This window comes from Nannobrachium achirus, assembly GCF_963921795.1.
Source record: "Nannobrachium achirus genome assembly, chromosome: 3".
NCBI lineage: Eukaryota > Metazoa > Chordata > Actinopteri > Myctophiformes > Myctophidae > Nannobrachium > Nannobrachium achirus.
This window is the reverse complement of record NC_137812.1, coordinates 9,236,301-9,258,333: the sequence shown is the minus strand read 5'-3', so window position 1 is coordinate 9,258,333 and position 22,033 is coordinate 9,236,301. Positions and strand designations below refer to the sequence as shown.

General features: G+C 43.4%; 1 protein-coding gene across 1 annotated transcript; it reads left to right on the top strand.

Annotated features, from left to right (window-relative positions):
• The first annotated feature begins 2,205 nt into the window (after positions 1-2,205).
• Positions 2,206-21,945, top strand: tmem192 (transmembrane protein 192). The gene is made up of 6 exons (XM_080721333.1): positions 2,206-2,308; positions 3,946-4,113; positions 5,556-5,823; positions 8,380-8,514; positions 18,627-18,732; positions 19,267-21,945. Exons 1-6 carry the CDS (start codon positions 2,273-2,275, stop codon positions 19,379-19,381), a joined length of 828 nt encoding a protein of 275 aa, XP_080577459.1. The 5' UTR covers positions 2,206-2,272; the 3' UTR covers positions 19,382-21,945.
• Positions 21,946-22,033: the final 88 nt, after the last annotated feature.

Here is a 22,033-nt window from a genome sequence, read left to right as displayed (position 1 = left end):
CGACTACAGGCCACATGAAGTGGCGTACTGTTATTGTACATAGCAACCAACCACCATAGCAACCGCGCAACGGCCCGCTGACACGCTAACGCTTTGAAGATAAATAGCCTAAAAACCAACTCAAGCTCACGTAACAAGTATCAATACTTTGCAAAACTTTACAGAAAAACAAGTCGCTTATAATAAGCAGACATGGCAACACCGAGAGAGAGGTTTAAACCCGGTCGAACCTGCCCGTTAAAAGCCGAAGTTTCCCGAACCTCCACCGCTGTGACGTCACCGCGGCATGCGTCGCTCTCATTGGTCCAAACTGACACCGGGCCAAATTCAAAAACATACAACGGAACAACGGCCTCTGCACGACGTTTTGAAAGTATTACGTTTATGTGGATATTAGTACAACTGAGCTTAACATTTATTAGCCTAGTTAAATCAAATGTTGATTAAAATAATAACGTTTGTCAGATAACTTCCAGGTTTCAACTCCGAGGGCAGTTTTAAAAGCGTGTGACGTCACCGCAGCATGCGTCGCTCTCATTGGTCCGAACTGACACAGTGCCAAGTTTAAAAATATACAACGAACAACGGCCTCTGCACGACGTTTTGAAGGATTTACGTTTATGTGGACATTATTACAACTGAGCTTAACATTTATTAGCCTAGTTAAATCAAATGTTTATTAAAATAATAACGTTTTTCAGTTAGTTTAAACGCGTGAACCATGACCCGAACCCACCACCAGGGTTCCGTTAGGTTCTTGTAAAGGAGCGCTTGTTTTCGGTGGAGATGACGGAGGCGCACCGTCGTTTTAAATAGGCTTTGGGAATGATTCCCAAACACCAACATGTTGACAAGTTAACGTGATTGTTTACAGCAGCGTGTCCTGACGCTAACAACAAAATACAAAGGCAGCAACTGCTAGCTAACTTACAGCTGACACGGTCAAAACCGTCTCCCAAATGATTGCAAATTGAAATATCAACTGAAACATCGACGGTGCTGTGTGGCCTCCGAGGTTAAATTACTCGTATGAAATTAACTGAGCACACAAACACCAAACACACAGAAACTATAAACGTTATCAATGTGCCAATCCTAACCAAAACAAAAACAATGTATTTACCGTACCTTCAAAGTTGTGAATTTCACACGGGTCCAGTGAACGTCGATTGATTCCTAGCTTGGAGGGCCCTCTGCTGGCGACAGTCAGTGTCTTCTCATGCCAGACAGACAGTTCAAGTTGAAGGTCGGACTCGGAGCGTCTCGGCGCGCGGCCGCCTGTCAGCTGGACAACTGCTCGAGTGCGCGGTTCTGGTTCTGACCGGCGTTTATGTACGCCTCGTGACGTGGCGGCGCCGCGCGGAGCCAATCAGCGTGTGCTGCGTGCGTGGCCGGCACGCGCGTCACGCTCATTGGTCCGCTCGGGTGCGTGCTCTGCGCGGCGTGACCATGTAGGGGAATTCAACGTTTTCAGGCCAAGAAGGACCCCTTAGCTGAGAGAGAGATGAAGCAGGGACCCCTTGAACACTTGAACCGTCAATATGAACTTGACCTTTCACTCTGTACTTAGTCTGCTCTTTTCCCCCTTGACACCAAAGCTCTTTGCCGAAAATAGCAGATCTATAAGCAGATCTACAAGCTTGTAGATCTGCTATTTTCCACTAGAGGCGAAAATCACACGTTCTTTTTTTTATATATTTGTTTTACCACTAGGGGCGAAAATATTGAAAAGTAGGGCCTACATTTGACTTTACCTGTATATTTCGATTTTATGATAGGCTCATAGTTCATTCAATTGAAAGGAGCTTTATTGGCATGAGAAAACATACGTTCACATTGCCAAAGCAAGTGTCACAAAATAAAATGAAAACAGTTGAAAATGGGGAACATAATATACAGTTGGAGGGGGTACAGCATTGTGTAAACAGAGCTATGTCGCATTGTGACATTGTATTTATATACAGGGCAGAGCAGTATAGGGCTCTGATACAGGGTATAAAGCTTTTGGAACAAATAGCAGCATTATCTTTTTCTCAAAATGCATTCATTCATAATGTATGTGATATTGAAGTGGGACACGTTCGTTTATGATGATAGGGATAACACCGGAACCTTAAAGTGTAGTCAACACACAGTAGGACCAATAATAAGGGACACCGGAAGTTTACTAACCGCAGGTGTCACGTGAAAACGGGGCGGGTTGAAAGCAAGCCAACATGTAGGGTCGTGTTTGTTGTTGTGGAATAAACTGAAAGTTACACACATTACAACCATGTCGCACACACTGGATTCAAAGGGAACTTACACGGTACGTATTTAGCTTTTAGCTCGATTAGCTGCTTCTAAATTTGTGAATTACATTACATACAACACCATGTCTTGTCTCTGTCTGTCTGTCTGTCTGTCTGTCTGTCTGTCTGTCTGTCTGTCTGTCTGTCTGTCTGTCTGCATCTTATTTTGTGTTGTGTGTGTGTTAGCTCTAGAATGTCTGTCTATTCTATAAACACAGCCATAGATCACTCCTATTGCGCTATTGTTTATGGAATATTAGACAAATGTCTTATTCAATTCAATTCAAATGAGCTTTATTGGCATTAGAAAACATACATTGCCAAAGCAAGTGTCACAAATAAAATAAAAACTGTTGAAAATGGGGAACATATATACAGTTGGAGGTGGTACAGCATTGTGTAAACAGGGGGAATGCCCATAAGTCAGAAAGCTCATCATTAGTCAGAATTTAGTTAGGGTTAGGTTTAGGCATAGTTTTACTGAGGTTAGGTTTAGGCATAGTATTTTTCACCAGGTTAACATCACCAGATTCTGACTAATGAGCTTTCTGACTAATGCCATGGCACCCAAACAGGCTATGTCAGATTGTGACATTTTATGTATATACACTATACAGGGTATAAAGCTTTTGGAACAAATAGCAGCATTAGCCTATTTGTTTTCCTCAAAATGCATTTAAAGGTAGCAGCTCTGTTTCATACTGTGTATGCAGTAGGTCTAGATGTCAATCCATGGTTTGTAGTCCTTAGGGTGGTTGTGTTTCTCAAATCGTGCTGCTGTGTTCGCACATTGTTGTATTTCTCCCAGTAGGTATTGGAGTTTTTCATCATTGGTCATGTTTTCAAACTCACTTCGGGTGTGTGTAATCTGTGTGTGTAATATCACAGACATTCTAGGGCTGTGTGTGTGTGTGTGTGTGTGTGTGTGTGTGTGTGTGTGTGTGTGTGTGTGTGTGTGTGTGTGTGTGGGTGAAGCTTCTGATGTCAATAGGCTAGTAGTAAAAATCCTGTCAAGAGTAAAATGCTCAGGTTTCGTTTAATTGTACAAATGTAACAAATATGTATCCGTACAGGTCCATTTGTACCCTCAGAGTTCCACTCTGGATGTGTGTGTGTGTGTGTGTGTGTGTGTGTGTGTGTGTGTGTGTGTGTGTGTGTTGGGCTACAGGTGCAGACAATTTGTATTTATATTTGGCAGCCTAGGCCCTAGGACATACCCACAGGCTGGTTGTTAGGGGAGCTTTTCGCTGTTTCTTTGTGTCATCTTTTCGACACCCAAACCTAACCCAGACGCTCTGTTGTCGAAATGATGGTCGTTCGAATTTCTTCGAAAGAGCGAGATTTCCCCGGTTGTTAGAGGGTTGCAACAACTTGGGATGCCCAAAAAAGAGGCAAAAAGGCTGGCAAAGTATTGTGCCATCTCCGCTATAGTCGGCAGCCGCCACATATGGCGGAGACGCTGCTACTTATACCCGTAGAGTACCAAGAGACATGCTATTGTATCATAAAGACATATACCATGATTTTGTAAATGTTACTTTACTGCACCTATAATATTTGTGTCCTTGTATGCTTCTCCTTTGTGTGGACGTAAATACATTGTTAAAATGTGTGTTTGTGTTAGAGTTGACATTGTTACAATGTGTTTGAGCAGCAGGCAGCCGCATCAGACACGACGCCGGGCGTTGATGACGACCCCCTGATTGACAGCCCTCTGATTGACAGCCCCCTGATCTCCCAAGATGCACTGGAGTCTGTCATCAGGAGAGAGTTTAAGACCATCCCTACGCTGTGGCCCGCCATCCTGCTGTGTCTAGTACATGTAAGAGACACACACACACACACACACACACACACACACACACACACACACTGAGAGAATAAGAGACAAAAAGCCAACCACAGTCCACTACACTCTCACATAGGGCTGTCACAATTATTACATAAATCGTCTAATCGCAATTATTTGACATAATCGCAATAATTTGACATAATCGCAATCATTTTGGGATAATCGTCATAATCGTTTACATGTTGAAAAATGTTTATATTATGTTCAAACAATTAAAATAAATAGTGGACATAGCAGATTTCCCAGCTCACAACGCGTCACATATTTCCACTATCAACGTTCTTTTTAAAGTGTAAAGTTGTCAAATATGTCCTTCATTTCTTTGTATATTTAGGTTATGTGTCATATCTGCCATGTGCAACCTCAAAGCCTAAAAGCCAAACAAGAAATGTAATAGTCAACGACAAAAACACAATTAAATTGTTAATCGCAATTATTTGATGTAAAATGTCATAATCGTGACAGCCCTACTCTCACATTGTCTTAAAGGGATTGTTCACCCCCAAAATTACGTAGTTGTTGTTTTTTTTTTTTCTTATCGATTACTCACCCCATGCAGACTTGAGTTTAGATTAGATAGAGTTTATTTGTCATTGTAACAATACAGTACAGGTACAGGCACAGTTTCATTGTCAACGATCAACTCATTTCCAAAGCACAGTACACGTACAAGCACATACACAGTACAACGAAATGTATTTGTGCATTTAAGGGTGCACGGCTGCTGCCATTCTTACGGCGCTGCTGAGTTCATTGATATTCTTTTGTTTTTGTCGCATTCTAAGCCAATAATTTGAGGAGAGTCTTGTGTCTTGTGTCTCCATATAGTCTGTCTTGTCATAAAGTCTGTTCAGGAATATAAAAGAAAACATATCATATCACAGGTATTTTTACAATCACTTGCTTTTCGATGTGCAAAGTACATAATGAAATAATAACAGTAAATAATAATCGTTTCTGTCTCCGAAGTATTGTGAGATTTGTTTCCCAGACAGGAAACGGTGGATAGTCTCGCGATACTTGGCACATTTAGAAACATACTTTGTGCTCTTTAGATACTGCTATAAAATGACTCCATAGGGAACAAAGCATGCTCTTTGTGTCTCCATAGGGAACCACTGCTGGTCATCAAATGATTGGTTTAGGAATGCGACAACAACAAAAACAATTAATAGTTTTGTGTGGCCAGACTGTTGACTCCCACGATTTGCAAACGCACACAATGGTGCTTGTAGATCTGCTGTTTTCACTACTTTTGTGCGACGGCCTTGCATGATGAAGCAGGGTTTACTTTGTGAAAGAACATACAAATTTGAAACTTGGAGATACGAGGTTTCCACCCGACAACGACGATATACTAATTGTGTGTGTGTGCTTGTGTCGGCTTCCTCCTCTCCTCCGGTCTCCACCAGGTGGCGTACGTGGCGCTGTCGGTGACCGTGGTGGTGCTGTGCGTGTTCGACACCGACCGTGAGACGCGGCAGGGCTGTAAGGGCGTGCTGAGCGAGGTGTCCGGGGGCAGCGCCGTGGTGTTCGGCAAGGCGGGGCTGTGGGTGCTGGTGCTGTTCTTCAACGAGTGCGTGCGGCACCACCACGCCAAGGCCAGGAGGAGAGGGTACCTCGGCTTCTACAGGAACACGCAGGGCCTCAACCACCTGCCCTTCGCCATCCACTCTGCTGGTAGGCCTGTCATATTTATTACATGATGGTCTCAGTGATGCTTCTAGCTCTGTAGTCTCGCGTGGACAGACTGTTGCCTAACGCGATTTGCAAATGCTCCCGGCATACTGTACAGTCTGGGGCACGGAAATAGAAACGATGAGTGCGAGATAGAGCGGATGTGACGCAACCGCTCCCTTGGTGCAGTAGCGATAACATGGCCCTACTGGAAGCGTTCTGTCTCCTTTCAATATTTTTGGGGAGTTATTTCGTCTTTCTCTGGTGTTGTTGGTGTTACTTCCATGATGTTTTCAAATGTTGTCTAAACTATACAAGAATATGCCGCTCGACTGACTCTGTCTGTGCAAGTGTGCTTCTGTTATGTTTCCAGTGGGACTACAGTTCCGTGCAGCACTGGCTACTTCCGATACTCGCCATTCAGGAGCTACCGTTCCAGACTCTATATAGCAGGGTTCTGTCTGGCCCCCACCAACCCCAGTAATAATGGTGGTATAAGAGCAGCAACAACACTAGTATATCGTCGTTGTCGGGTGGAAATCTCGTATCTCCAAATTTGTACGTTCTTTCGCAACTCATACAAGGCCGTCGCACAAAAGTAGGAATGGTTTTGGACATACAAGATTTTCACCCGACAATGACGATATCTGAACTGTCGCAGTCGCTGGAGTAGCGGGAACGCCACCGTCGGCCCCTGCAAATGTTGTGGCCCTCGGCTTGGTACCCTAGACATAATTCGGCCCTTGGGGAAAACTAATTGGGGAACCCTGCTATATAGCATTCGGAGATTGTGAAATAGTTGTCTGGCTACGCGAGACTAATGAATATAAGTACTAGCTCTGCATCCTGTGTCCCTGACACATCTTTTTTTTAAAGGACGCATTAAACTAAGCATCACTGCATCCCGGGGATGCATACAACTCTATCCTTCCTGTTATCAGTCATTTCACTGGACCGGCTGAGCTGCATGTGGTGGGGTCTCCACAGCAGTGCGTTCTGGCATTATTGGTGAGATGATTGAGAACATCTTGTAAATCCATGCCTCTGTCCTTTATTAATAGTCAGGGGATATTAATAATCTTTGGCCCAAGGAATGTTTTTCGTGCAAAACAAATGCTTGCAATGGATTCAGAATAATTAAAAACACCTAGTTAGACCCCTCACATCCCACTTAAAGCATATTCTTTTGGGTGTAATGTTTTCCCTTATAGTGTATAGTAAGTGAATGAGACCCAGAATTACCCTAGCTGTCAAAGATTCTCCTAGGGATGTTGAATTTGTTATCTTTGTTAGATATGTGACTATATTATCTGTTCAACTTCAAAGCCTAAAAGCCAAATCTAGAACACGTCACTTACACAATTTAATGGTTAATCGCAATTATTTGTATACTTAAATCGTGACAGCCCTACCATGAGTATTATTATTATCATCCTTGTTGTCATTATTGCGACCGAAGGTCGCAGATTAGTATGGGAACGGCCACTTCTTGTCCATCTCAGTCTAAGTGTCTATAACGCCTGACACTGTGGTTCTATGGGTTTGTCGCTCTGACATCATGCTCTGATGTCACTGTGATGTCAGGGGAACCACTCTAACAGAATGGGTTTGCTGCTCTGACATCACGCTCTGGCTTCACTTGTGATATCACACTAACAGAATCCCTTTTATGCCCATATATGGAGTTCCATATATATATATATATATATATATATATATATATATATATATATATACAGTATAATACCACACTAACAGAATCCTTATATGAACAAGACAGACAACCTATATCTGTGTGGCTGGTTCTACAGACAGGGATCTCCATGTATGGGCACTTTCACTTAACAAATAAATAAGTAAGCATGTTTGGGCTCTCACAGCATATCTCCATATACAGTACATGGATCTCCATATATGGGTACCAGGGGTCTCCATAATGGGTTACCGGTCCGATATACATCACTGGCCAGATGGCCAAGAATTGGCGCGACCTCGCCCTTTAGGTCCCATGTTACCCTGAGGTGTCTTATTAGTTATTATTATCATTGTTGTCAACAGGTCAATAAACTAATACTGCCAGCAGTGAACATGAATCATTTTATTGCTAAATGTGAAGTTGTATTTCCTTTTTTACCACAAGAGGGCACCATTGTCTGTCAGAAAGCCTTGGTGGAAGATTTCTCCCTTCTGCTAGTAATGTTCATCAAGGCATTGTTGTGATAATACAGTAATACACTGAGTATCATGATGTGTGTGTGTGAAGACTTCTTGAAACAAGCTCAAAAGCTTTCTTGAGGTGTTTATCCTTTTAGTTGACCTTGATCATTGATCAGTGAACAGTGCTGTCATAGAGCTGTACCTTTTCCTATGCAAACTTCTACTATAAATCAATCCATCTTATTGCAAAATATCAAGTTGTTTACTTGTTCACCACAAGAGGGCATTGTTGGGATAGTTTGGTCATGATGTCGAATAGTGACTTTGATATTCAAATATTCGGTGTGTGTGTGTGTGTGTGCGTGTGTGCGTGTGTGTGTGCGTGTGTGCGTGTGCGTTTAGGTAACGTGGCATTGTTGCTGGTGGTGAATGCCAAGTATTCACCTACGTTGACAGACGAGTGCTTTGGCATCATGTTGGTGGTCATTCTTGTGTTGGAGCTGGTGCTGGCGGTGCCATGTCTGATCTACTACATGGGTAAGGAAGATAACACACACACACTAGGGCATTCACCAAATATTCGAATATCAAAGTCACTATTCGACGTTGTTCACTGAAGTAGAATATTCGCTTTCTTTTATTTATTTTTATTGTTTTGTCTTTAAAAATATATATGCTGTATTTCTTCATGGTTTATAAAGCTTGGCTAGATAGGAAGTCATAAGAACCCTGACAAGCACTTGGAATTGTAGGTATTACATTTAATGTGACTCGGTTCCGCAGATAAATATTGTGAAAATAGCCGTTCTACATGCTCGCAACGCCTTGCGTTGCGAGGTGTTGTGAGCATGTAGATCGGCTGTTTTCACAATGTTCGCCTCTTGCTTACTTAATATTTGACAGTTTGGCCAGTCCTGTAGAATATTCGACTATTCGAATACTTTGAGGTCGAAAATTTGAATACTAAAAATCACTATTTGTGAATGCCCTAGTATGAAGACAGGAGACACCATCTCGCTGAATAACTTTGAGGACAAGTAGGATCAATAAATCATTGGAGAGGGACAAAGCATAATCCAGTCCATTTTGACACCCAGAGATGCAAAACCACTTTACTGGGTAACGGTTGTGGGGTCAGAGAATGTGATATTGATTGCTTTGCTATTCTGCTCACTGCATGTGACAATTATATCAGTGGTCTTACGACCATTCTTTAATATCATTCAGTAGAGTACTATCTTTATTCTAGTTGCTGGACATGAGCGTCCACTACAAGTAAAATTGTACACATTGATATAGGGTACAAAGATATGTTAACACATTTGTTGCTATTTAAAAAACCTCTTTGAAGTTCCAAGTTGCTACAGTCTCCATAGACTTCCATGTAATTCATAGTGCACGGATCATGCACACCCATGCCTAGATCATGCACCACGTGTGTGCACGCTGCTCACAGCTTTCAAACAAAAACATCAGCTTGGAAATCCGTTCAGGCAGCTATTATTTTTTTCTTCAAATGTAAACAAACATGGCTGCCATGTTTGAAAGATGTTTTTTTTTTTTTTAATTGCCCAAACTCGGGAAACTCTGGGTTGGCACAGCTGTGGTACCTATACAAACTCGGGAAACTCAGGGTTGGCACCATATGTGTTAAGTCTTGAACCCTAATGTCTCTATTATGGTTATGTCGACTTGGTATCCACAACTTTCCAACATCCCATCGTGCATTGCGCAGAATGTGCAGGCAGCTTCCGGCGCCACAGCCGAGAGTGATCTACAAGCTCACAACGGTTGCATCTGCGACGCGACGTAAGCTTTTATGTCTGCTGTTAACCGGAAGTGTCCCGCAAATAATGCTACAGTAAATTCTCGCGGAAACAGGTGGATAGACTAGAGTAGGGTGACCAGAAGTCCTGGTTTGGCCAGGACTGTCCAGTTTTCAAGCTGCGTGTCCCGACAAATATCTCTAAAACACTAATATGTCCCGGTTTTCAACATTCACTACAAAAGTTTCCCCCGTATGTGCGCGTGCATGAACGTTAGAGAATGGGCACACGTGTGCGGTAACGTGCGCATTGCTTTGAGGGTCAAACCGTAGTTGAAATGTAACTTTTTAGAGGTGAATTGTTTTGCGTTGAACGTCCTGTGGACGTCACAGAATTAGTGTTTTCCTCATGGATGAGTCATGAACCTGGGTGCCACGTTACGGAAAGTGTTGTTCTTTTGGACAGGGCTTCTAATAACAGTGGTAGTGCTATTGAGAAGACACGCCCTACAAATTACGACACACACACACACACACACACACAGACACACAGACACACACACACACACACACACACACACACACACACTACTACTACCCCCACACTGTATCTGGAGGCGTTTGCATCACAACTGCCCTGGCCACACCCTCTTCACAGACAGTCAATAGCCAAGACAATTCAGCCATTCACCCACCTCCCCATCTTTTCTCTCTCCCTCCCTCTCTCTCTCTCTCTCTCTCTCTCTCTCTCTCTCTCTCTCTCTCTCTGCACCCCCCTGCCTCTTCCTAGCTTTGCTTACACTCGCATTACTGCTACTGCATTCGGTGGTTATGATATGAGACCATGCCTAGCGGCTCTCCATAATAATGTTTGCCATAGCGGGTACCGAGCGCAAACCTATTTATCAATCATGAAAAGGCGTGCGTGCGTGCGTGCGTGCGTGCGTGCGTGTCTCTCTTTCTCTCAGTATCCAGTCCTTCATCAATGTCTGCAAAAGTGCTTGACTCATAAGCATCTTGTTATCTATTTAATTTAGTATAGACCAGGAGTCTTCAACATTTTCAGACCAAGGACCCCTTAGTTGAGAGAGAGATGTCTCAAGGATTTGGAGAACCCCCTGTAGTAACTCTGGCCAACTTTCCAGGAATAGAGAGCCTGTTGTTTCTATTAGGTTGGATTCCCCGTCGATGATGTCACTGGTAGGCAGGTTTCTGAACGGTTGACAAGAATGGCAACCAATCATAATGAGCATTAGCGAGGACCAATTATATTACAGATAGGTCGGCCAAGGTTTTGGACTGATTGTGAAGGATAGATAACTTAAATAAATACATATGGATCTATAAATCCATAACCAAAATAAGACTCGGAGGCAGCCAAAAGGACAATTATCTTAAAGCTATACTCTGTAACTTTTCCAATAGAACTAATTTTAAAATTGTCCTAACTATTAAATCGCTAAAGTTTTAGAACACCCACTCCGTTAATTTCAGCCCCTAAAGCCTTCTCTTTATATGTTTTCTACTGAGCCGTGACAGGGGCTGCATTTCGTGGCAAAATTACGTCATCTTCATCTTTCCGTATACGTTGTATATACGTTGGCCAATCACAGCGCGGATCATACACTACCGGCCAATCACAGCGCGTATTGCCATCTCTTCAGGAAGTAGCTTGCATCAGCAACAGTGTTTACGCTGGTGTTGGAGTCTTGCCTGTTACTCCCCAACGCCTGGTCGCAGAGGAATGTGAGACCCCTCTAAAGATGCGTATCGGCGAGGTGAAGGCGGTGTTGCGGCCCCGCTCCGGTGGTCTGCGGCGACCCCGGGCGAAAACCGTCAGAAAAAAGCAATACCGCTACTGACCAGTAGTTGAGCAACTTCCATAGTATAGCTTTAAATTGTTGTATTTTGGAGAGAGCAGACAAGGAGACAAACGTTGAGCATACCATCGTGGCTGCTTGGTAATTCTCTCTTCCAAAGATGGTGGTTCAACTTACAGTATATATGAAGTACAGTTTGACAGTTAGATCGTGGGACTCATTTATTCGTTCCCATAATCATAACGAGAAGACAGACACATAGGTTCTTCTAATAACTTTCCACAGTGACATACAGTATAACCAAAACATGATCTCGTAGTCAGGGTAACCACAGTCACCATGACCTGTAATCAAACAGTAATTCACAGAATATAAGCTCATATGGTCATACATGAATCATACATTTATGTATCATAAATCATATCTAACAAGTAACAATCAATATGATTTGATAAAAGGATGATATTAACCATAACAAAATACCCATCAGTGAAGGAAAGCTCCTATTACAGATACTTCAGCAGAGGATATGGATATTAAACCGTCTGTATTGAAAGGAAATCCATAATAAAGGAGTTTTTAGGAGCCTCGGGGCACAGATACGAGGCTGAGATACCGAGGAGGAGAGGAGGAGATAAGACACATTAGGCTTTAGTTTAGAGTCTAAAGCCCCTCGGCTAATCTAAGGTTGAGACCGGCCAAGGGCTAGCTTCTCTGCTCAACTCCACCCAAGCAGCATTGACGCATTGTCGGCTTGTTTACTGTGTGTGTGTGCCTGTGCACGTGTGTGTGTGTGTGTGTGTGTGTGTGTGTGTGTGTGTGTGTGTGTGTGCGTGTGTGAGGGGGGGCTTTGTGTGCCTATCACATTCCAGGTTGGATCAGTGTAGCCGGGCACGACCCGAACTTAGGGAAGCTTTGAAACTCAAGCCTGCTTCATTCCAACACAAACACAGTCATGATCACATACAAACACGGATGTACACACACACACACACACACACACACACACACACACACACTCAGCAAAGGTGACATCAATCGGCTCATGAAAGCATAGTAATGAGAAACTGTTATCTGTTATTAACATCCCCTTTTTAAGGCAGGGGTCTTCAAAGTTGAGAGAGAGATGAAGCAGGGACCCCCACAACCTGTTCATAGATTCCATATAGTTTCACCGTTTTGTTCGACAGCACAATCATCAGTGTATTCTGGATTCAATTTGTGTTTTCAGATATTTAACCACTTCAATACTTAATTAACTTGACCTTTCACTCTGTACTTAGTCTGCTCTTTTTCCCCTCTACACCTACCCCTTTGCCGAAAATAGCCCATCTACAAGCTCACAACGCCTCGCGCTGCGAGGCGTTGTGAGCTTGTAGATCTGCTATTTGTGGTGAAAGTTCTAAAAATATGGACACTAGGGTTCAAGTGGTTCATATAAAAAAGTAGAAAAAAGTTTCTATCACACAAAGATTTGGAGGACCCCCTGCAGTAACTCTGAGGACGCCCTAGGGGTCCCGGACCCCCTGTTGAAGACCCTTGTTTTAAGGGAACTTTCCTTTCTTTCTTTTTACCGACTGTAGCAGAGAGAGAGAAGGGAGTTGATATATCCTGAATGGGACTCAAGACCACAATCGGGGTTGCATGGTCAGCAAGCTAGCTGGCTGGGTTGTTCAAAGAGACAACACAAAGAGTGCACAGCAGCACACATCACACACTGTACCTACCCACAAATCGACAATTGCAGCGCAAAAACAATAAAGGATGCTGGTCAGCTTATGATAGGGCTGTCACAATTAATACATAATCATCTAATCGCAATTATTTGACATAATCCCAATTAATTTGTCATATTCGTCATAATCGTTTACAAGTTGAAAAATGTTCATATCTTCAAACATTTTCAAAAATAGTGGAAATGGCAGATCTACGAGCTCACAACGCGTTGCGATGCGACACATTGTGACTTTGTAGATCGCTATTTCCACTATCGATGTTCTTTTTCAAGTTTAAAGTTGTCAAATATGTCATTTCTTTGTGTATTTAGAGTTATGCGTCATATCTTTTGTCAGAAATATGTCCGATGTCATATGTCAGAAATGTAATTGTCAACGACAGAAACACAATTAAACTGTTAATCGCAATTATTTGAGTGACAATTAATCGTCATGTAAAATGTCATAATCGTGACAGCCCTACTTATGATAGCAGAGGCTGGAAGACGAGACAACAGTGAGACAAGTGTCAGACAGAGTGAGACCGGATGAGAGTCAAGATTTCATTCAGAGTGAGACAGACTGAGAGACGCGAGACCAGATTCAGAGTGAGATACTAAAGTGGGTTCCTTTAGTGGGGGTCTAAACTGACCCATACAAGTCTGTAACACTTGACCGTGTACAACCCATTAGGGTTCATTCAATCTCTCGAGACAAGAGTCAATGATGGCTACGGCACAGAAAAGGGACAAGTGGGCGGTCCCTTTTCGTGATGATGGCTAGCCAGATTGGGGTTAATTTGGTTCCATTTGTACACTGTCAGAGTTAAGGGGAGAACTTGAAAGTATTTGAAAGTTTGAGAAACCCTGCATTAGACCAGTGGTTCTCAACCTTTTCAGGCCGCGACCCCCAAAATAATCATATTTTAACTGGGGACCCCCTCACCCTGACGAGCACTAAGAGTTGAGGAATAAAATTTTGTACAACACGGTTCTATTGTGAAAATAGCAGTTCTACTCGAGGCGTTGCGAGGCGTTGTGAGCATGTAGATCTGCTATTTTGACTATTTCTGCCTCTAATATTTGCCAATTTGGCCAATGTTTAATTTGTCATTTTATTAAAAAGTCACTTTAGAAATGTGCAGATACCCTCTATGCACTTAAAACCTTATGTTGGTTTGTTTACTTTTGAGTGAGAAAACAATGTTGCACATTAGGTTAATAACCTGGGGACCCCCCTCAAAATAATTTGGGGACCCCCCTGGGGGTCCCGACCCACAGGTTGAGAACCACTGCATTAGACAAAATTCAGAGTGAGACGGGGTTAAGAGACGCGAGACACAAGCGTCCGTGTGAGACAGATTGGGAGACGTGAGAGACAAGCATCAGAGTGGCAGTGGAGAGACACAGGACGGGAGATAGCTGCAGGTACGAAGCTCCCCAGAGCAGGAAGACCCCGTTCAGCTTTCTTTGAAGTGCAATCGATGTTGAATATGAATGCCCTGGTCCTCTATAGGCCTTACATGACCCTCAACACATCAAAGCCAGGCCCCGGCCTTCAAAGGCCCAGTATGACATTAACCACTTAAACCCTATACACTTATTTGGCTGGGGGTCCCCCAAGGCTCTATATACTATGGTCCCTCCTTTCCCCCCTCTCTACTCAAAATCTCTTCGCCGAAAATAGCAGATTGACAAGCTCGCGAGGAGTTGACATGACTCCTCTAGTCCAGTGGTTCTCAACCTTTTCAGGCTGTCATCCCCCTCCCCAAATAATCATATTTGAACTCCCCCCCCACCCTGACAAGCACTAGCGATGCGAGGCGTTGTGAGCTTGTAGGTCAGCTAGTTTCCACATCTTTACCTATTTCTTCTTTGCCTTCTTTCTTTCTTTCTATTTGATTTTTTTTTTTTTTGCTTTCTGAAAATTTTTACTTTTTAGGCATGAAAAGGGTTACTTAAATTGTCACCTGGGGGTCCCGATACCCAGGTTGAGAAACCACTGTTCTAGTCCACCTCATATGTTTAAAATTTGGCTGTGAAGGTTGTCTTGCCTAATGTAAAGTTGTTTTCACATTGCAAGCTGCAAGCTTACGTTTCAAGACCATGTTGCCTCCCATCACATTGATCACATTTCTCATTGATCATAATGGATTGGGAGTCAGGACGCACCAATCTTTTGGCGGCCGATCATAGCGATTGGCGGCCTGATAATATATATCGGCCCATGTTGATTGTTTTCTAAATCGATGATCTACCGATCACATTTCAAGTCTCATTAGAAAGGCAAATACGGTACTAGTATGAACTGAAGTGAAAAGCAACCCATTATTAAGGGGCTCCGACATCATTAGGCCTATATGCAAAATGTCAGATACTACTAGCTAATTTTCCATCATTTAACGTAAATGCTCACCTGCTTGGCTTTTCAGAATCACAGTCACTTAACCATAGGTTCATACAAGGAACTTTGCCGCGTCATTCATTTCACGTTTGGCTCTTATGTACTGTCCACTCGATCAGTTAATCTATGCGTTTGTACTCCATTTTAGTTGACAAACAATATTAGCATGATGTAGAGATGCTGAGATCCATTTCCTTTTAGATTCCCCCGCTGATTTCAACACGGCTCATCTGTAACCAGGTGACCAGTGTGACACTGTGCGCGTCTTAGCCAGTTAGCTGTTAGCACCTAGAAACGTGTCTTTAGTAAGGACTGATTGAAGTGCATCAGGTCTTGAGTGTAACACATTAGCCTGGACCTGACCTCTGTCTCTACCAGCTAGTGTGTGTGTCTTTCTAACAGGAAGGTGTTAAATGTGTCGCCCCGGTCCCGCATTGACCTTAGAATCTCTGTGTCCTTGAATCTGTCTTATATGGGTTAGCAGAGACATACAGACAAAGTCAATAATAAATACATAAATACATTCATATGGTTTCAATGTTTCAATGCAGTAGAGTAGACCAGTGTTTCTCAACCACTGTGCCTGGGGACCTTTGGTGTGCCCCTGAGAAGGGTCAAGTGTGCCCCTTGAAACTGCTTGAAAGCCAGTATTGTACTTTAAAAATGAGTTAAACTAGTGAAAACAGCCGATCTACAAGCACACAACGCCTCGCGGTGCGAGGCGTGCGAGGCGTTGTGTGCTTGTAGATCTGCTGTTTTCACTACTGTTGTGCGACAGCCTTGTATGATGAAGCAGGGCTTTACGTTGCGAAGAAACGTACAAATTTGAAACTTGGAGATACAAAGTTTCTTCCCGACAGTGACGATATTTACACCCCTGTATTATGTTGGTGTGCCCATGGATTCTTGGGACATGAAAAGTGTGCCCATGCAGAAAAAAGGTTGAGAAACACTGGAGAAGACAACCGAAATAGCAAAAAAAAAAAAAAAAAACATGGGTAGTGTAAATGGAACCTGTTACAACTCAACTAATTGATGGTTAGCTCCGGCTGCTATTCAGTTAGCTCTTTACGGAGGACTCAGAGCTAACAATGGAGCCAATCGTATAAATGACTCTCCTAATCGGCACGTCGCAGACTCATAAACCAGATGCCTGAAGTCAAACTCTAGTTAGCCATTATACTTCCAGAACCATGTTATCCACTCGTTTTCATTCGAGAAATGCGTACGTCTCGTGCGTCGGTGAACCTGGCCGTACAATGGCGACAGCCGACAGTTTGCCATTGTACTTTGTCTTTGACAAAAAAAAACTCAACTTGACTCAAACCTCCGTTAACCCTTCGGTTCGTCCTCTCTGCCACCCCGTTCTCTCTACTGGAATGTCTCTCTACCCTCTCCTTCACACATACTTGCTCACTATTACTGTATTTGTACACACATACACACACACAAAGGGCTTATTATGCAGGAATGTGTGGCATTTCTCTTTGTGTGTGTGTGTGTGTGTCCGTGTGTGTGTGTGAGTTGTGATGCCATGCTTTTAGCAAAGTAAAGATGGGGCTCTTTAGACCCTCCCTGACAATTTCCTCTGGTTAATGACACTCCGCCTTATCAATACTCAGCCCGTCTCAACCCTGTGGCAGTTCTGTCTCTTTAGACACACACACACACACACACACACACACACACACACACACACACACAGTCCCGTATTCACTAATTCATGGGTTGCATTTGTAGTCATTTTGAGGACCAACACATTTGTTTTCATTAACATAGAACATTGTTTCTATGCCAATCAGACAAATTGAACACCTGTGTCCTCAATATGGCCGGTTTAGGACTACAAATGCTACCCATGATTACGGTGTTTCTCAAACTTTCAAATGTCAAGTTCTCCCCTTAAGTCTGACCGTGTGTCAGAGTTACAGACTTGTAAGGGTCAATGTAGACACCCCTAAAGGAACCCACAGAGTCCCTGGAATCTAACACTGCACTAATATACGTACATGCACGTGCACTTAATATAGTAGTCACGCTTTACACACATGTCACCTCTCTCTCTCACTCTCACACACACACACACACACACACACACACACACACACACACCGCGGTTCTTATCTTGATTTAAAACTCTTGTTATCCCCCCCCCACACGCCTCTTAAGCTACTGTATACCACACACACCTGGGCTCTGCCCCCGCCCCGCCCCCTCGTGTGAAGGTGTATGTTACGGGTGTGAGAATTGGGGCCCTGAGTGCAGGATATGGCAGCCCCATAAGGGTTAAGTGCAGGATATAACAGCTTGTGTGTGCTTGAGAGAGAGAGAGAGAGAGATTGAGGCAGGAAAACCCATTCAACCCCAATGTGTGTCGTCCTCCTCACCCGCTCCCACCTGAGTGATTGTTGGGAGATATCTCACCGGCCTGTTTTTGTGTGTGTGTGTTTGTGTTTGTGTGTGTGCACTTGTGCGCTTGCACATGCGCCTGTGTGTGTGTGCGGGTGTGCGCAAGTGCAAGTGTGTGTTGGGACTGAGGAAACACTGTCATCCAGTCTTAGTTCCAATGAGTGAACGTCAGATTTCTTTTTTGTCCGATCCCGATTTGACCTTCAATTACATGCTTTGAGTTTTTTAATGTATTTGGAGAAACAAAAACTAGATTGGGCTTGATTAAAGTTTCTATTTGAGAAAATTAAACTAATAAATAAACACACAAATTTAAAAACAAAAAACACATGACGAGCTGAACTATTTAACCGCTTAATCCCTATCCCTTTAAAAAACGTCTGAAAATCACCCATAATAAAATGCCCCAAAATAGGGGATGCCAGGTTGATCGTGTTTAAAATTGGGACATATCGGCTGTATAATTGCCGATACAGAGAAGTCAAATAATGATATCTAGGCTCTAATAGGGGGGTTTGTGTTTGTTGTTGTTTCTAGTCAGGGTTGTGCGCTTCAACCGAGAGCGAGCCGTGCCAGACGTCAGCCACGAGGAGCACTCACACACCCACAGCACCACCAACCTCACCATGGAGACGGGCTTCAGGTACTCTCACTGACTCTTTCATTTCATTCATTCATTCATTCATCCATTCATCCATTCATTCATTCATTCATTCATTCATTCATTCATTCATTCACATGCATTCATTTCATGCATTCTTTCACCCTTCAATCTAGGCTCATCCGTCGAACCGTTCGGTCCCACATGACAAAATAACCCCAAATCCTTCAGATTTGTCTATTCGTTCATTCATCCACCCACTGAGCACCTCTCCACACATGCACAAATGAGTAGTTGTGTGTAGTTTTTTACCTGGATGATGATCTAAGACGTGATATGAATGTTGATGACATTTCATAAACATTTGACGGCCATAGACTCGGCAGCGCACCAAAACGCACTCAAAATGACAAACCTACAAGCTCACGATGCGCCACAGCGCGACACGTTGTGAGCTTGAGGATCTGCTTTTATTGGTATCTGATACCGGCATGCAACTAGGTATAAATCCATTTTTTTGCAGTATTCAGTGTATGTGACCTTTGTCTCAACATCTTTTGATGTGTTGCTCTACAGGGAAGGCTCCAGTCTGGAGGAGGTGGTGGAGAAGCAGGCCGACCTGATAGAATACCTGAAGCAGCACAACACCCTGCTGAGCAGGAGACTGCTGAACCTGACTGCACAGCACTGACCACAGCCCAGCCCCCCACCTCCCCTCCAGCCACCTCTCAAGATGACCCCGCACAGGGGTGTCGCACCAAATCCTGGGCCCTGGGTACAAGGATTTACTGTGGGGGCCAGGGCCCCCGTGAATGTTCTTCATAGGGGGAGGGGGCTTAACCCATTTAGACTGGGAACGCATTATTACGCGTTATTTTGTGCTTTAGCTATTGAAAAATTGCAGATATACAAGCTTGTAGATCTGCTATTTTTTTTTTTTTTTTTTAAGTGAAAATTTGTGCAAATCCTTCTAAGGTTTTTTTTGAAAAACCTATGTTTCTATGTCGGTGGTGCTCAAACCTTTTCATGTGAAGGACCCCCAAAATGATATGTATTTGACATTTCCATCTCAAAATAGAAGCGAAATTTGAGTTATAAATGTTCAAAGATTTGCACACATTTTCAAAAAAATTCAAAAAATAGCAGATCTACAAGCTTGCAGACTCGGTGCCAATAGCTAAAGTATAAAATAATGGAGGCCTCTCCACCTTGGTCCCTAGTAACTCAGTCCCACTTCCCCCCCTTGTGACGCCCCTGCCTGCGAAACAAAACCCTGTTCAGTCAGTGTCTCTCTCTCTCTCTCTCTCTCTCTCTCTCTCTCTCTCTCTCTCTCTCTCTCTCTCTCTCTCTCTCTCTCTCTCTCTCTCTCTCTCTCTCTCTCTATGCCGATGATGACCACCTCCTTTCTAATCCCCCGGTTAGCTAATCTGATCCCTGTGGGAAGAAGAAGCCCAGCCGTGGTCCTTGACGCTGACGAGTGACTTCTCTCTTTCCCGCAAGCTGCTGTCGGGAACGCACAACATCCCGGTTAACTTTTTGTGGAAAGTGAAGTCGGCGATGTCACGATGAGCGGACCCACAATGTTTAACGCGCTGTACTGTTTTAAACAAAAGAACCTTGGCATGGCAAACAGCGGGACTTCAAAACACTCAAAGGGCCCCAAAAGTTCAAAACAACCCATTTAGTAGACCCTCAACTAAAAGAAATGATACATAGCTAAGTTAATGGATTTTTATCAGTTAAAGGGAGGATGAAAACTAAAAGGGAATGTAAATAGATTATTTTTTTCCTATCTGGTACTGTATATGTGGCTAGTAGTTCACTATAAAGGGCTTGTACTCGGTGTTGTCGTTGCACATCGCAAAAATTGGCAGATCTCACAACGTGTTGTGTGCTTTGTAGATGGGCAATCTTCGGTGCGCTGCATTCATTCAACTGTGAAAGTGACCCACCTCTTTCAGATTAGCAAACTGCGTGAGTCAGAGACAATGGTCTGAAGGAGGAGATGCTGGATAAGTCGCTCCAGATATCAGCCTGTTACTGAGTAAGGAAAGCCCTCCACACACACACACACACACACACACACACACACACACACACACACACACACACACCAGTGGTGTCAGTTCAGCAAAAGCTAGGATATGGCAAAGATGGGAGTCCTCATGGAAAAGAGGCATTACATTTTGTATAACACGGTTCTATTGTGAAAATAGCAGATCTATATGCTCACAACGCCTCGTGCTGCGAGGCGTTGTGAGCATGTAGAATTGAGCATGTAGAAGTGAGCATGTAGAATTTTGGCCATTTTTTACACAGGTTTCTACTGTTTCTTGGGCTGGATATGGCAGCCTGGAACGGTTGTTCAAGTGCAGCTAAACTTGGCATGTTGGTAAATGTGCCACAATTAACAATAATGCATTGCACCTGTGCAGCTGACCTGTGGAACCTGGGAATATACCATTTTGCCAAGATGGGGAGAAGTGTGGAGAATAGTTAAAGTGACCATTTTGTTACATTTTGCATTTGTCGTTATTTTACTGTAATTTAACAACATAATAATAACCAGTGCAGATAGACAAAGAGACATTCATGGATTTATATTTAAAAAGTAACTTTTATTTTACCCCCTGGCCCCAGGGTATGGCAGCTGCATACCCCTGCCATACCAAATTGACGCCCCTGACACACACACACCTGTACACACAGGGTGGAGGGTGAAGGGAGGCCTTACTGTGCCTGATGCCCTCTGATTCACCTGACCGAGGTGAACTGATAGCGGGGGCGTGGGGGGCGGGTTTCAGGGAGGAGGAGAGGACAAGCGGACGGAGGAGAATAGAGAATAGAGCTTGGTAAAAGAGGAGGAGGAGAGACATGGGTCACAGATCAGAGGGGACGCGTTTTATTACAGAGTTACCACCCCTCCTGACCTCTGCGAGGGCGAGGTGTGTGAGGACTCACACAATGTGTGTGACTTGATGAGCAACCAAGAAAATGCAGATAAATGTTATTGAGGGATCATTATGTCGTGAGCAGCAGCGACGTTGACGGAGTTGAAAGACATTTCGAATCGCACTGGAACTGTGTTATTTTACTTTGTGTGTTATTTTTACGTTGTGTGTGAGCCTGCGTGGTCCGGGAGGAGAATGTGTTGTGCGTGTGTGATCATTGTCTGGAAGTATTTTTTTACTTGATATTTGTTTGTTTTTTTCTTTCTTTTTTTGTGATCTTGTTCCAATAATAAATATTTTATGTTCTCGCATTTTAATTCTCGTTTTTAAATTGTCTGATTCAAAGTTGAGTCCCTGCGAGGAGCATGTGGTCAGTCCACCTAACCACAACA